Consider the following 17,884-nt stretch of genomic DNA (forward strand, 5'->3'; position numbering starts at 1 on the left):
CATGTCTATACTCCAGCTTAAAGTTTAGTTTTAGTTTTTTGTTTAGTTTAAACATCTCCAATCAGTTTAATAAATGAACTCTCACCTTGCCCAGACATTTATAGCTTTTGTGTTCATGTTAGCGACGGGATTTGACACCTTAGTTCATCACAGAAACTCACCTATCAGCTATGCAGCATCATGATGCGCTCTGCCACCCGTTTGTTGAGACCGGGATGATATGAAATAAATTTTCCGGTTCGTCCGTAAACTACACTTACATTATAAGCATCAAGTACTCAGCCACCCGCCGTGTCCAGTTTATCTTCTCACCTGTATAAATACTCCTGCAGCGCTCTTCCTGCCGTTCGCTTCGAACCAGCAGCTCCCGGAGGAGAAAAGCTGGCGTACTTCAGGCATCGCGCCATTCATTTTAAGGATGTTTACTGGTCCCGCAAAAACTATCAAAACCCGGGCATTATCATCAATCAATGAAACCCCATGGGCCAAACTCGAAAATTGGACACTATGCTGCCAACACTTAGCTTTCGTCAACAACTCATAGGCAGAAGTGAAAGCGGTGCGCAACGCAAATAATGTCCCGGCCGGAACACGGTGTGCTAAATAATAAAACATAAATTGACGAAGCTTCGAGGCAGATCAACTTTCCTCGAGGGATTTGAATAATCGAGGTATTCAAATTATTCGAGGAATCGTTTCTGCCCTAGTCCAGACCATACTCAACTCATGAAGGGAAGAAATACAAAATGAAATAATGAATATAGTTTGGGGAACACATATATGATTTTATTTCATTTTTTGTTTGCTTTCTAAACTAAAACAGAACAACCAACTGACATCTTCAGCATTTCAGTATTTTGCTGCTGGGATATTTCTGACTTTGGGTGATTCATACAGTAAAACACAGAAGAGGATGTGTTGGAAAATATCTCAATAGAAGAGAAATTATTAGGATTTCTGTTATTGCTTTCAAAATTTTTGCCTGCAGTCTTTTACAGCTGTACACAGTACTGCTCTTCTCCTTATTCATACAGAACCGTCACATTAATCAGTTGGGAAGTAGTCCCCAGTTAAACGACGCCCCTTTTGTTTTATTTAATTAAAATTTCGCAACTTCTACTTGGTTTAACCTTAGTATTGTTTTTGTGGCATTTTGTTCTGCCTTTTGGATTTGTTCATCTCAGAGCCACATGTTCAACATGTTGCAAAAAAACCCAAAACATCTGTAAACTCAGTAAGAAGAAAAGTGTTGACTGCTTGTCGGAAATGAAGAGGTATTACTGTAAGAGGGGATTGTTTTGAAATATCCCGTAAAGTCTTGTTGGAAATGGTGATGTAAGAATGCAGTGTCTTTCCCTTGGCCAGTTTGTATCTCAGTGGAAGAATGTGTCAGGTGATGGATGGATCTTCCTCCCTTCTCTCAACAGGCTTTTTGGCACATGACACCATTTACTTTATAATGCTTTTCAGTTATCCAGCTAGTGTTTAACCTTCTTCTGCTTTTATGTGCTTGAAACGGTTTCTGACTATAAAAAACATTGACATATAATTACTTTTGGTATGAAAACTCTCCCACCACACACACCTGCAAGTTTCACACTCTTTAGCACTGTTGAGTTATTAGATGATGTGATTTTTAATTATATGTCCTGTAGGTGCAATTATTCCTCTTTCTAATAATTTTCGTTTCAGTTCTCTGAGAAACGCGAGCCCCTTAAAATCACTCACAGTTTTAATCTTTGGGTTCTTCAATGTATGCATGTAGTAGAATATACACATCAATATGATACGCTTGGAAAGAAAAGGTCCTTTTTGTCTGTAGTAATCACTACAAAACACTTTTTAAAATTTTTTTTATTGCATTTGTTAGTTGTTTGTTACATAGCACTTGGTTGGTCAGTTGTAATTAAAACCCAATCAGATAAAAACAAAGCCACAGGAGAAGTGTTTTAAAGTTGCAAGACTGCAGTTCATATTCACTTTTTTAAAAAATTTTTTTATTAGGTGTGAAATATCCAGGCCCGTCACCGACTCTCGAGGGCTTGATCCAAAATCTGGAGCTGAAGTTCTGCAGCCGTGCGATGGTGAAATGTGCCTCAGGAACTGTGGGAGCTGTAAAAGTGTGCGCCAGGACCCCAGGTGTGTACAGCTGTGCCCTGTTAAAACTTTACTGCTTGTGTAGGAGGGAAAGAGTGAGACAGACTAGACTCTTCCTTTACTTTCTTGAAGTCATACTTTTACGTGCTCCAGTCTGTCTCTATCCCCCTCTTTTCTTTAGTCCACATTTTATCTTGATTTCTTTCCAGCTGTTTGATTCAGCCGCTGTTTTCTCCTGGATCTCATGTCGCTGGGCTGTGGTCACGTCTTTGATAGGATGGATGTTATTGAAATAGTGTCATAGCGAAAAGTTCACAAGTTCAAAATGCACACATGATGCTGGTTAGATTAGATGTAATGCAGCTGTAATTATAGAAACATATAAAGATAAAAGCATGCATAATAAATTTTGGTAACTTTAATATCTGGGATTCACAGAATATTCACTGCATAAAATAATTCACTACTTTAGCAGAAGATGACACTGTTTCATTACAGCTAATTTTCTGCCCTGCATTTAGAGTACAGTGTTTGGTTTCGCTTTGGCCGTTTAAACAGTGAATGGACTGAATCTATGCAACACCTTTTAGCCAAATTTATCAATCAGAGAGTTTCATACTAGAGCCACATTCACCCAGTCGCCCCCAAAAATACACATTTTTATATACCAATGCTCCTGGGCAGGAAAAGGCCAGAGTCGAACCCACAACTTTTGGATTGAGTATTTTTCTTTTCAGCAACACGGAATAAGCTACAAATGTTCATCATATTTTTCCTCATGGATTTTACTGTATGTTTAGTTTTCATGATGCATGCTATTTTGACCCGAATTTTATACAACTACTTTATTTTACCTTTTCATTCCAGACTTTGTTTTAAGCTTTAGTAAGAATATAATTAGGTTATGATTGTTTTGTATTTGCTGTGATAACATGTAGCACAAGGCTGTAGCTATTAGCTCTGTTACCTTGCAGCTAGTAGGTCCTGGATTAAAAATAAAAAATAATAATAAAAGATAGAAGAGAGATGCCGTTTTGGAGCATATAGATAAAAGTTTTTAAATAGAGTGGTACCTTGAGATCCAAATATAATTTTGTTGCTCCAAATAAAGGTCAAAGACTAGATATGCTGCCTGGGATATCTAGATATGTTGGCTGGGAACTCAGAAATAGCTAAGAATTTTGATTTAACTTAAACTCTTGTCTTTCAGGTTCAGAGGAGGGCATAAAGGAAAAGCTGGTTCCACTTATTCAGGGCCCTTCTGACACCAAAGAGCTCCACATGAGTCGCTGGCTTAATGAGATTCGCAAGCCCGAATCTTTATTGGCGCCGGACCTGCTGGCATTTTCTGTACAAGTGCCTCAGCAAGGAGATGATTGCAGGAACTCAGGTAAAAGAACGATTATTTGGCTCCATAGTTGTGCTTCCAGTGTTGTAGAAATGTTGTTTAGATACTCTGTTCCTGTACAGACCTAACTGCATACACAAATTTAAAGCTAGAGGCAGGGGACGAAAAAAAAAAACATTGTCTTTTCAAGACTTGATTGATTTCTACAATGCCATTTTTTTAAAGCAATGTATAGTTTTTGTAAGAGTGTTGGTTTTGTCTTTATTGACACTGGATAAATGTAGGAATTCTGGTAAATTCTGTTTGGTGCACGGTTTCAGAGTATTACTTTGATTTAGTAAGCATATTGCTGCAGCGAAGCAGTGGCTCATAAACTAAAGACATATTTTTTGAATATTAAAACCTGACATAAACACAAAGCAGAAGACTGAATAGAAACATAAAGGGACAGAGTGAGGCCAAAGATGAAGTTGATGAAGTTGGGCTTTGAGTCCCTAAAGAAAAGGTTATATCCCCAGCAGATGTTTAACTGTGGAGCTCTGCAATCCTTCTCTATATTGCCTCTTCTTTTTTTCCAATCTTTTTGGTTTAAAGTGTCTTTATTTCATTCTTCTTCATTTTGTCCAGGTACTTATTTTTTTGCCGTGTGGACTCTCTGTACCTACGTCTATAATTTCCTTTATTTCTCTTTAAACACATTGATTGAATTTTGTAATTGTTTAGTAATCTGATTTAAGGTAGTCTTTACCAAAAAGCAGATGGTGTAACTTTGTTTTATATTGTGCTGTGTAACTTTCTTGACCATACATGCTAGCTGGAGTACATGTGCAAAATTTGAATTTGTGCCAGAAGTCCTTTTATATGAAATTCACCTGTCCATACAGGCATATCATGGGGCACCCAAATTGATGGGCTGGAATTTTTCTCTCCGTTTCTGTTTTGCTGTGTGTGTGCGAGGAAAGAGTCTGAAAGCCTGTGTGTGAGCGCAGGCAGTCTTAGATGTCCACTTAAAGGTCTGGTTTTTCTAGGCTTTTCAGCCCCACATCAAAGCCTTTGGTGTGTGCACATGTCCCTGCTGTCAACCAGAGCTGACTGAGAGCCTATCAGTGAAATGTTTATGGAATGATAGATGTAACGCCTCGTTCTGCCAGAGGTGAAAGGTGGTCCACAGAAAAAACCTAAAAGCCTGCAGCCTTTTAGGATTCATTTGCTTTGCTACTACATAGCCAATTTAGGAGATTAAGTGATTGTGATATTTCAAAGTCAAGAGATTACTTGGTGTATTTTAATGTATACATAAACCTTAGGATTTGGGTAAGCAAACTAAAATAAGCCTTTCTTTCACTATAACCGTTGTGATAAAATATTCTGCAATAGACTTTCACTAAATGACTTTCATTGTCTGAATTACTTTTATTTTGTGGAAATTGGCATATTGAAATGCAATTGTTTTGTCATTTAAATATCTTATAAATATTTATTTTACTCTCCTCAAGCAATGGAACTGATAAACTGGCAAACTGTATATAAGTTCATGTTTCAGAGAATGTGAATGTTAGTTAAGGTCTTGTTTTCAGTGTTTCACCTCCATTCATACATGTGTGACCTGTGTTCTGTCATTTCTTAGCGATATCACCAGCACTTTTCTTAAGAATCTTTATATTTTCCATTGATTAAAAATGAGAAATGTTTCCATCACTAGGATTCCACTTACTATAATTTTCTTAGTCTGATAAACATGTTATCCACATTTGCAGCATGCATGTCTTTTAGCATTGTTTCCCCTGTGAAACACTTGTAAGACAAATCACAAATGAGACGTAAATTGCCCATGCAAAAGCAGTAATGGTGCCAGTTGTTGACTTTCTGGTGCAGCATTTAAATGGGGACTTGGAATAATATTTTAATCATGTTGCAATCTCTCCTATTTTAATCTCTTTATTGAAAGACTGAGTAGTTTGAAAATATGGCCAGGGACATCTGTTTTCTGTCTCGTTGTTTACCAGTGACTTAAAACAAAATTCCAGTTTACTTAGAAAATGAAGGGAGTGGGTTGGGGTTTTGGATTGGCGGTTAAAGGAAGTCCTGGTACACTTGCAGAACTCCTGCAGATTGAGACGAATCTGTTTTCATTTAATTGAGCTGAGGTTGGAACGTTCTAATAAATTGAACACAATTAAAGGCTCAACTCTTGATGCTTAAGACCCAAACAGCTCTGGTTTGAAATGTCCTCTGAGAAATGATCTCTGGAGGATGTGTAATTGCCTGTAAGCATCTTTTTAATTTACAAGGTCAGTTATGCGTTGTCTTCAAATTAAATTGTACTACTGTTCTTAATAGCGATATATACATATGTTTTTTAAAGAGTTTCTCTTTCGAAAAAGTCAAAAATTAAATACGTTGTACATCACTAAAGAGAACGTAATTGACTCCGTTAATCGTTCTGTTTGCTGGACAGTAATTGGCTGACGATTTCCCTCTTTGTTACTGATGATTGAGAAAACCAAGGTGAGGCTAGAGTGGAGGCACTAAAGGTCAGAGCCATGGTTTCTCCAGAACCTCGCGAGTAGCAGCAACCTGCAGGTGTCCACTACCAGTACACACACACACCCTTCACTATGAGTTTCATTAGTTGAGGGACCAACAAATCGGGTGGGCTTATGATCAGAGAGAAAGGGAAAGAGGGGAATAGCATGTGTTTTCCCTAGGCACACCAGCAGCTGCGAGAGAATGATTTATGCTTTTCTCAGAACTCTGGGATCCTAAAATGTTACATTTAATCAAGCACACTGTGAACGGAGCAAATGTTAAAGATGTTCCCTATAAACCCCTCCTGTTTTGATGTCTTTTCCATACCATAGGATCTGTGGGAATGGGGCAACAAAGCAATCTTTAATCTCAGTTTAAAGATATTGAAGGGAATTATGAATGCAACACGAATATGGTCCTTTGAGAATTTCTTTGGCTCTATAATTATGATCACATTTAGTTACTTCATAGATATACATGATACTTTTTTTTCCTCCACAGTTTTAAAAATCTGAAAAAAAGTCGATGTCTTTATGCAGTCTGTCAACTCAATACTTACTGCTACCAGTGTTGCATATGTAGCACACATACTTTTAAGGGAAAATGATTTCCTCTTAAATAGCATGGATTGTTTAATCTTCATTGATTCTTCACACTGACTTGTATGGTGGGGTGTGTTCGTAGTGTGCATTAATTTAAGTGTCTTGAGGGATCTAGCCAGATCAGTCAGAAACAGGTGGTACCTTATTCTGCTCTGGGTCTGTAGGACCCTAAGACTAATGAGAGCAGGTGGGAATGACTGCCTCCTTACTTTGATCGGACCACTTCACACATGCAGCTCACAGACACTCTATTATCCTCATTGATACATGGACACACGTATGCGTAGAGGAAAGCTATGCAAATTCTTTCGCTGTGAAACCAAAGCTTTTTGTAATGGAGGACTGACTCTGTAGATGTAGTGTGAACTGACACAGGATCTCCCTTGGTAGGCTACTCCATTACAATCTTTCAGAAGCCTGTCGTAGTTTTATATGTCCATCTATCATGTTATTTTCCCCTCCTCTGTATGCGTCCTCTCACTCCATAGAGTGTTAAATCAACAGTCTGGCTTTGTCTCAGGCAGCAGCCTGATGTCTTAAAGCTGCTGCCTGAACTTTTTGCTGCTGATGGATCTTCAGTAGACATAATGCTACTAAAAATACATTTCTTGTATGCTTTTGAAAACCCCCATGTGGCAATCTGTTAAACCCTTTGTTCATAAAGTTGGGTCCTGACCAAATATATCCTGAAGTGATTCTGAATAAATGAAAGATAAATATCTTTTTCAGACAGTTCTTGGCGGTACGTACATATACCTGTCAGGCAAAAGATTAAAACCTCCTGCTTAATATTGAGTATGTCTTCCTTCAGTCTCTAAAGCTGCTCTACTCTGTAAGAGCATGACATATTTCGGCAGAAAATACCTTCAGCCCTTGTGGTTGTTACTTTTTTTTGCCGGCGTAAAACCAGGTTCTGCTGCTGAGGTGCTTGTAGTTTCAGTTCATAACAAGTTTAGTTTTCAACTTTTAAGATGGCCACAAGAGAGCTGTGCCATTAAGTCATTACATATTTGTTCAAGTGCATTTAAAAATACAGTCGAACCTTTGAATGCAAACCATCTGAACATAACAATTTTCATGTCATAAATAGTCATATACATGAATGTCTCAGGACTACCCCAATTAAAAATGTTCTGGATCCTGAATATGAATCACCAGGATGTTTAGCAAGCCAGCCAGCCCACTGCACCCTGGTGATCCTGGCTTTGTTTTACCAGTTAATACTCCACATGCAGCTTGTGTGTAGTTTTCTCCTTCCTTTCCTAGGCCTGCCACCCTAAGCAACTGATTGTAGATGTGTACTCTTCCAGAGCCAGTTTTGAAAACAGTGCACTACTTTTGTGCACATCATCGCCAAGTCGTTTAAATGCACCAGAGGTCGGTACATAAGCAGTGCTATGTGACCTTTCCACATAGGTCACTTTGTACACTTTCAAATGCTTCTGCCTGCATTTGAAAGTGCAGGCAGAAGCAAATAGAAATGGACAAAGTTGTTTTTAATTATAAACCCATACATAGTGACGCATTTATTTTTGCCAACTCTTCCAGGCAGTTCGCATGGAATGCTACAAGTGTCAAAATATGTTGTTGTGCAGAAGAAACTAGGATGGGCAGCACACCATGATCACTTGTGTTGGAACAAATAATTTTAATTAAGACAGATTGTGACCTCTGATAAAAACCTAAGTTATAAGTGAACTCCTAGTGGTGTATTTTGTTCATTGAAACAATATAACCCAAGTATTCTTAAGTGCTCAGAGTTCATCCCCTCAGATATTAGAGTGTGTAAATGGTTATGTTATGTTATAATACCACTCTCTGATGTATGTCACATGTAGCAGTGTATTCCACATGAGCTGCTTCTGTCTGCTTCTCACTAATCTGCATTGATTTTGCTTTGTCTGGTTTGGACATTTGAGTCACTAATGGGAGCTTGCTGCCTGATGTCAAAATCCTCAACATAATGACGGCATAGTGTCTGTTTCCTTCTGGCAGGTAAAAGACATCATCAATGTATTAAAGTAGAGCATAAAACCCACAGAAACTGAATAGTCCGTATAGTGATTACAAATAGCTTGACTAACTTCTTCAGCTTTCCGGCTGCGGTGGGTTCTGATGACAAATACATTCTCGATCTTCCCACGGCTCACAGGGCTGCTAAAAATCCCTCTGAGGAGGAGGCCATCTCCATTTCCACAAATAAGCAATTCCTCCAATGCCTTACAAAATGAACTCGCTTCATACTCCTGTGTAGTAGTGATTTAGATTTAAATTTACAATGGCTTCAGAGTCCCTTGTGTAGCTCTAGGCAGTTGTTAAAGAAGCTTAATTCTAGGATGCAAAATATTTTTTCACTTCCTGACTATAGCTATACAGCTCAGACTTACTCTGGACTGAATAAATATCTGACAACTTATTGCCAGCATTAACAGGGCTAGTGTGATATGTTGATTTGAAGATTACATTTTAAAGCATGTAAGCCTACATAGCAATAAGACATGGCCAGATAAATAAAGCTATATCTCTGATTGATGCATTAATAGAAGTTCATCTTTGCATATTGTGAAAAGTTATTTATGGATGATAAATGACAAAAAGTTCAGCCAGCTCACATTACTGTTGTGAATGACCAGCCTGTAGTTTGAATTCAGATAGTAAACAAAGTGAATGCACCATGCAGATATGCTTCAGAGAATATTAGATTTACAATTGTTTTTAACTGGATCATAGATTTTTATACATTTAAAGATTTTGAAATTTCTTCACCAGACCAATCTTCACCGCTCCCACTCTGGTCATGTTTTGGCATTTAGTGTATGTTTCAAGCAAGGCAGATAATGTGGAGATTAGACCCAAGGGAACCAACTCAGAGCTGGCTGTTGGGATAAATCATGGCCGATTACTGGAGCTGTTCATCTGTGAAGTGTTGGGCTACCAAGACCACTCTCACAGAGCTTAAAGTCTGTCTGGAGCGTGAGGCTGAGGAACATGAATAGAAATGAGAAACAAAGGAATGAAAGCTGAAACTAGAACATGGTTAATGTTGGAGAGTTGTCTTGGCCTAAAACTGCTGCTAACTCTGCTCTGCACAGTTATGTCTGAAAGCTCCCAGACTGTACCTGTTAAATTTTCAGTTAACTTTAAAGTAGATGACAGTAGTTCTCTATTGCTGTTTGCAAGCAAAAGCTTTAAACCCAGACATAGGCTTTTACAGAGTTTGAAATATTTAATGACATGAAGGGTTGACTTTAGCATCTCCACAGATGTGGAGAAAGAAATTCAGTCTTATTATGAAGTTTAAAATGTTTAATATTTGTCCTCTGAAGCATTCACAACTGCCCAGGATTGTTGATTACTCAACAATTTATATGGAGCAGACATGCTGCTGCAGCCACAGCATGTGTTTGTGAATGTACAGTTACTGTTCCTGTGAGATAAGCAATAATAATTGAAGATCTATAGATTATTTAAAACTTGTTTTGAGCTAAAGCTGTGCAGGAGTAAAAGATGCTCAACATCAGGTAACAATCTATAATCATCCTGCTATGCTGCTCATCTGCAATTGAACCCACAGTTAAGATCATGGTAAAGTTGAAGATGGTTTGGCAAATAAATGGATTCCATTGTTAAAACTTCCAAAATAAAATTTGCTAAATATATTTTTTATTTTTTTTCCACAGAAGTTTTAAACAAGGACTTTGTGGTAGTTAGAAGCATAATCCTAAAAATTAGCAGGTGAGTCAGAAACGAAGACTTAGGTTTTGAGTGTGAAAACAGGTCATTCTGGGTCACTGCAGTTTAACTTCTATAAGCTGTGGTCTTGGTAGGGCAATGTCTCAGGAAAAAGTAGAGGCAATTAGCCTTTTATACTGTGAAAGTAGAGATGATGGTAGCTAATCAGTCTCATTAAGAAGATCTTTGCAAAGGCTTCATAATGCCTACAATGGTTGGCTTAACAGTTAAAATGTTTTAACCGTTTTATCACATTTATTGTGAATTTAACTTTTAGCGGTGAAAAATAATTTGGAAACTTTGCAACAAAACACCAATGCATTGATATTTAGCTAACAAATAGCCTTGTTTGCCTTGTTTTCATCATTTTAGTGGGTTATAACTCCAATAAACTGTTGTAAGAAGCTTGTGGAAGGATAGCCAACACACTTTGACTCAAATAATGCAAGCCTTAGTGTATGTATGGTGGTGTATATTCTCAATCATCCAGAAGATGACAAAATTGAGTGCTTAAATAATATTGCAGTTTGGACTCTAACTTATAACCCATGTTCAGAATTGAAGAAATGATGACATGTGAAATGTCTTTAAGAAAGAATAAAACTCCAGTTGCTATCTTTTTAAGCCCTTGGTTTATACCATTTTTTAATTTGAAAACTATAAAAGAAAAACATTTTCACTCTATTGTCATCTAACAAATAGGCATAACTTTATTAATCTGTTGTATGTGGTAATTGGTGGATCTCCCTAATCACCTCCCACTAACATGTAACTAGTTTTTAAATTTTGTCTTTAAAGGAGATTTTTCTCACAATTTGTAAGACTCATACTTTTCAAAATAGCCTTGCTTAGTGAATGTAACACCTGATAACCAAGATCGACCTGCACTGTGAGATTATTCAGTCGTCAAGCATAATTGCAGAACAAGAGAAACACAAGTGGTTTTAAACCAGAAACACTTTGTACATGTTCTGTAGGGTTTGTCTGTGAAATGGCATTCTTACAAGCTGTTTACCCTTTATCCAGCTTTGGACTGAGTAGCAGGAATGGAGAAGGTCAATTTACTTAACCTTATCTAATTGAATGTTGTCACTGGATCAAAGGTCGCCACATTCCACACAGTGAGATCAAACATCACACAGCGAAATCAAAACAGTTGGCTTCCCTCCATAGGTTAATCAGGGTTTGTGGTTTTATTTTAACAAATTAGAAAGCATAATCTAGACACTCGCTGTGTAACACAGAAGACTGTGCAAATTGTCTTTAATTATGCACATAGAATTTAATATAGTTAGGTTTTATCCAGAGAACTGGCTCTCCTTTTTCTCTATTTCAATAGTAAAAAAATTTGTAAACTATTTTGCTACTTTATTTCAACTTTTGCTTTGCAGCAATTGTCCTATTTCTATATTTGTTGTTTCTGTAAGTCAAATGACTCCTCTTTTTTGCTGACGGAAACAAACATCAGCTTGCGGTTGCTCATCCCACCACTTAGTTTATCAGAGTCACTGTCTGTCTGTGAGCCATGCATCTGTCTTTCATCTCTCATTATTGCTGCTCCAGCAAGTAAGATCAATCACCGGCTCCTAAAATCATTAAAGTTTGGTTACTGATTCATACTGTGCCAGTTGTCGAGCTGCATGGAGGCTGTCCGTCGTTTATGCAGATGCTGAATAGGCAGAGTAAAGTGAGTTGACTGAAGTTCTGTACCAGTAGCCAAACCAATATGTGTTTCATTGCTTGAGTGCCCCTTAGAAAACACGCTGTGGGCGTGGGAAGAGAATAAGAGCCCATTAGCTTCTTCACAGCTCAATTGGTGCGATATGCCTTCTTTCTGGTAAAGCCTCTTACCCCCAACAAAATCTCCTCCACATCGACTCCCCTTCTTATCTTGTGCTTCATACACATTTTCCCAGGGCGCACTGCTGCCCTAGTCAGTTTGTGAACCCACACTTGGTAAGGTTTTGTCACATACAATTCTCCAGCACACACCCTCAGGAACAATACAGAAGTGAAAACTAGTGTGCAAATAAAGCAGCAATATGGAACATGAAAAGATTGAGAGGAAAGATGAGTACATGTATAAAAGGAGTAAGAAATGTTACATATTTTATAATTTGCTTTTTAAACTGATTTGAAGATTAGTACTTGGGGACTAGGACAAGATTAAATTAATCAAGACAATAGTTGTTATAAGAGTCTGGGTGGGGCAGTGATGGCAGTCAGTGAGATTTCTCACAACTTTGGCAAAGTAAAACGTGAAGTAATTAACAGAATCATTCAATGGGAACCAGACTGGGGGAGTTGGAGGTGTTAAGTAAGGCTCCATGAAGAATGGCATGTAGCACTCACAACTCTCATGAATGTTGAATTTACTCTATGTGTGAAAACTAAGCTTATTTTCTGCCTGTATTGAAGCTATAATTTCTAACCTTATGATATGACAGTTTGTATGTCAGTTTGAATATTGCTTAATTATGCAAAGCTTAACCCTGCTCTGTTTCTCCACATATGCAGAGCTAAGTGATGCAGCTTGTCAGCTAGTCCAATCCTTGAAGCTGAACCTGAGGGGTAGAAACCATTTATTCCACATACCTTCAACACTGCTCATGTCACTCCATTTCCTTTTGTACCAATTTATAAAAGCGGTCTGACTTAAAAGTTGTGTAATCTATTCACATCTTTAACTACTTTGATTGTGTGCAGTTAATATGTATGTAGTGCAACATTGATTTTGTTTCCCCCACAGTGATAGACATGGGCACAGTTATACTTAGACTGCACTGACTATCATTTATTTTTGATAAAACTTACACCCGCTAACTACAACTACTAGCTTTTTATGCATAAACTAAACCGAAACATCTTCACAGTGACAACAATTAGTACTTGTGACATTGCAACAATAATCTCAAATGGCCTGCTTCTGCAAACAGACAAGAAAAAGAGTTCCAGATTCCTCCTACAGCCCCTTACCTCCTGGTCTTCACCCTCTTCCCTCCTTTCCCTCTCAAGGTCTTTTCTAGCCATCACCATATTCTCTGTTTTTTCTTGTTAGACCTTCAAACTGATTCAGCTTCCCTACCCCACTTAACCTTTTTGTACTTGTCTGCCAGGTTGGGCAGGAATGTTAATGGAAGCTGTCACTGGGAACTTATTTGAGAGGTGATGGGGAGCACCAACCAGGACATCATCTAAGTGACAGAGGCTCTGGCCTTGTGAGAGTTATGGTCGTTTGAGTGCAAAGAGCACCGCGCTCCCTTACCTCCCTCAGCTTCTTCTGGTAACTTGAGCCCTATATTTTTTAGGACCTTGGAGGGCCTTGTGACTGGTCATCCTCAACCCAACTACGGTTTTATGGCTAGTTGTCTTTCTCCGACTTTAAGGACCCAGATTTTTCTCTTTTTTTCCCTCCATCACACCATGTAGCTTAGAAACAGACCCAAACAAGTGCACTAATGACCTTAATTTCCTGAGTTGTGTGGTGATGACAATTATGTCCACATGCAATATCTGATTATAGGGAGCCTCTTCAACATGTTTGCTTTTCTTGAAGCTTGTGCTGTAACTCTAACCTTTGTTTTAAATGTATTTCTCACTCAACCTTATCTGCAGCATCAGCATTCTTGGGTTACCAAGGCCTTTGGCTTCTGTTGGATTTATTTTATTCTGGGGATGTGAATAGAGGATTTAAAAGTGGGCTCTGCCTAAAGGCATAAAGGGTGTCATTTGTACTTTTTCTTCACATCTAGATTTGTGTGATGTCTGAGCATAAAATAAAGTAGACATGCCACAAAGCCAACACATTTATTACTGAAATTAATTAGGAAAACATTTTAGAAAGATATCTGATCCTGTGTTTTGAAAGCTGCAGCTAATGTGTTTCTGTACCCAGAGTGTGTATTAACTCAACAAGGTTTCAGGCTGTACAGGCTGTCTGAACTGAGAAGAGGCCTGACACTTTGCCTACAGGCTACACCCTTGCCTCTGTGATGCTAAACTCCACAGCTAGGTTGCAGAATTTGCTCCAAGGTTTAATGCCTCAGAACCGCCTGTCAACTCCCTGGGTGACTTCACTAATAGGGCCTTCCTGCCTTGGTGTGTTTGGAAAAAGAAGGCAAGACCTCTCAAACATTTGATCATATCACACTATATGGCTGTGCTTCAGCTGATCAGGTCATCAGTGTGTCCACACAATTTATGCATAGATGATTATTTTTTCACAACATATCAATTTTAAGACTTACGACTGAAAACAAATTTGGTAATCTGTGTTAAATAGGAGAAAAAAATGCAGCTAGTTTTTCTAAATAGCACTGAATACACCTATATTACCATTTCCAATATTTTCAAGAAGACTGCCGCTAAGCAGCTAACTGCTGCTTTAGGTAAATGGGAGCATTCTTTTTAACTTTAAATTTGGATTTTGTAGAGGTTTTTAAATAGAAACAGCTGAAAAATCTTTTGGGGTTGACACGTTTTCTGAGTTTGAAAATATTGTTGTTAAGTCTCATTATCTCATGATCAGAACAGAAAACTACTATTCACCTGAACAAAGCATCCTTTAGCCATCTGCAGGTTGTACAAAACGCAGCTGCCAGGTCTTTGACTAAATCCCACTGCTGCTTGTCCATCTCAACTACATTGTGCAATTGTATAATTTTAGTTTTTACTTGTAGGGATCTGCAGCAGCATGCATCTCTGAACTTTTAAATCCATATGTCCCCAGCAGGTCCCTGAGGTCATGTCACCAGGATCTGTTGTTGACGAGTGAAAAAGTGGCAAACAACAGGAAGATAAAATTATCTTTTCTTCCTCTCCCTCTGAGTTTGTTTTTGCAGACTGAAGTTTTTTTCATAAGCAGCTAAAAGCCCATCTTTTCAAAGTTGCTGTTGCTTAACTAAATTGATATACTAATGGGTTTTTTTGTAGCAGTTTGTGATCTATGTCTTGAAAGGTGCAGTATACATAATGTTTTACATATTCCTCTATATATACATGTAGACCTATTGGTTTATATGTCTTGTAAAAAAGCAAAAATACATTGTGGATGATTCTGTTTTAACAAAGGAGGAAAGGAAAAGCTTGTGACAGCAAGTGAGGGTGGACGAAATAAAGACTTCTGAATGTGTCTGCTCTGGTTTAAATTGTCAGTGTCAGCCTGTGATTTTAGACAGGCGAGGATCTCTGGCCAGGTGGAGGCATTAAATTCACTCTGCTGCTCCACTCAGGGAGATGGATGAATTGTCTACATGTGTGGTGCTCAGTGTGCAGTAGGCCAGCTTTCAGTGGAGCTTGGTACTAAAGAGTAGAGAGGTGAAATGATGGAGCGCATTCACAAGGTGTCATTTATGAAGTGAGAGGTTACCCATTTTCGGGGGGGGGGGGGGGGGGGGGGGGGGGGTATTTATTTTTTTTAATCTAATGCCTATACGGAAACAAATGTGAATTTGGTTCCTTTTTAAACTTCATCATACACATCTGTAATTATTATTATTTTTTTTTAGAAAATGACCTTATTCAAAACAAATCAGATTTGATGCCTCCACATGTTTTATTTCACACAGAGCTACAAAACCTACAAGACCTGTTCTAAGAGATTATTTGATCATGTGAAAGTAATCTTGGCCCATTTGTTTTTGTTTTACTATTTTTGTTTAGAAAACCTTCTTGTCAACTAGTGCATTATTTAGGATTACTGCTGTATTTCAAGAATTTTTTTTGCTTTTGCTCTTTTATTCATCAACACACTTTTTTTATTCAGAGTTTTTTGTCTTTGTCATGTTCTGTGTTTTCTGTGTATTTATTTAGAGTTTTCTGTGTCCCCGAGTCTTCGTGTTGTCCTGTCTTCCCCTTGATTGTTCCCAGGTGTGTCTCGTTCTGTGATTACCCGCTGTGTATTTAACTCCACCTGTGTTCCTTGTTCCTCGTCGGGTCCTTGTCAATTCAGCGTCTAATGTGCGTGCTGTCAGTCGTGTTGTCCATTCGTGTTGACGGTTGCTACCGGCGTCGAGCCCTGGCTTCTGCTCGGCCATGCTGCCCGTTGATTGGACGGTGTTTGCTTTATTAAAATCATTTATTCATCTTACCTGGGTCTACAGCGTCTGCCTCACCACCTCTCACCACCCGCACTTCATGACAGTCTGCACAATTTTCACCTCCGCATGCATTTTACAATCCGTCATCTAACTCCTTTTTGGATATCTTTCCAAAAAAATGTATGGTCATGCAGACATGCAACAACAAAATGCCTTGTTTAAATATGTCTGAAATACCATTGTATAGAGGGTGAATATTTTATTTTCTGATGTATCGTATGTTCACATTTGTGTCCAATAATGTTCAGAACTTACTGTGATTTAGTTCTCCTCTATTAAAAAAAAACTGAAGATAAATAGGCCGTCTCTTTGACACAGGGCTTACGTGAACTAGGCAGGGAAGTGGTGTGTGACAGCACTCAGTGGGTGGAAAGTTCCTATCATGGGCCTAATAAGCCAGCCTAATCTGTAAACCCTGTAATGTCCACCACTCTCCCACCACTTCTGCCACCTCCAGTGTTGGCGACAGCATTTCAGCGCTGCTGCTCCTGGATCCCTCTTAGCCTCTAGGCCAGCCAACCAGTCGCCCTGTCAGCCCAATCTACCCAGTCCGCTGGGTTTGTTTAAGAGTCTCTATAATTCCTCTTGATTAAAGTGTCAAAGGTCACACCGTCGTGCTTTTCCACATCGTGTCGGGGGTGCAAATTGGGAGGTGGGGCAGAGAAGGGGTGAAACGGAGTGATAAGAAGCAGATGGGGGGGCTTTTAAAAATGGGACCTTATCACAGAATCACACAGAGGATTTATGACTCGGTAGAGCTGTAGAGTCATGAGCTGATACGTCAAGACTGAGTCATTTTTCAAATGAGATATAGTTATAGTATGTAGCCAACAACTCAAACCCACAACCATCTAGCATATCTGGTCACAATCCTCAGAGTCTGGCCAGAAAAAACAGGCTTACCTTAGTCTTACTTTAACTATGAAAAAAGCCAACACTTCAGGTGATTTATTGAGGCATTGTTTGCAATATTCCTGCATTTATGAAAACGCCATAAATGTGTATTAGCAAATCAATTTACTTAACTAAAACCTAAAGTCAGAAGCTATGACTTTGGGTTTTAACAAAATTAAGAGTCGTAATTATTAAACAAAAATCTGTAATTCTGTAAGGCTATTATCTACATTCCCTGGTCTTGTAGCCCTCCAGCCTTTGATGGCCTGTCAGTCTTTGCCTCCTGCAGTGACATGCTTATGCTGCTGTTCACACCTTTCTTATCAGCCACCATTGCTTCTCTGCTATCAGAAACCTTCACAGGAGCTTCCTCTGCAGGCACTGGAAAGCCACCACAAAGCCAACTCTGGAGCCAGACAAACACCCCAAAGACAAGTAGTTTGGGAAATGGCTTTTCTGCGGATGTAGAATTTTACCTTCTTGTCAGTATTTGTTTAAACTGGTCAATACTTGTAATGATGTGATTACAGAAGGTGAAGGAGACTAAGCCGTTCATTTAACCTAAATCCCCTGTAATCTGGGGA

At 38.6% G+C, this 17,884-nt stretch overlaps 1 protein-coding gene across 3 annotated transcripts in view; it reads left to right on the forward strand.

Annotated features, from left to right (window-relative positions):
- vps13b (vacuolar protein sorting 13 homolog B) overlaps positions 1–17,884 on the forward strand; it is a 304,956-nt gene that overhangs the window by 72,412 nt on the left and 214,660 nt on the right. For all 3 annotated transcript variants that reach the window (XM_032557919.1, XM_032557917.1, XM_032557918.1), the window contains 2 exons: positions 2,005–2,139; positions 3,308–3,487. In XM_032557919.1, coding sequence (XP_032413810.1) covers positions 2,005–2,139; positions 3,308–3,487 — 315 coding nt within the window. The remainder of the gene's footprint in view (positions 1–2,004; positions 2,140–3,307; positions 3,488–17,884) is intronic.

This window comes from Xiphophorus hellerii, chromosome 3 (genome assembly GCF_003331165.1).
Source record: "Xiphophorus hellerii strain 12219 chromosome 3, Xiphophorus_hellerii-4.1, whole genome shotgun sequence".
NCBI lineage: Eukaryota > Metazoa > Chordata > Actinopteri > Cyprinodontiformes > Poeciliidae > Xiphophorus > Xiphophorus hellerii.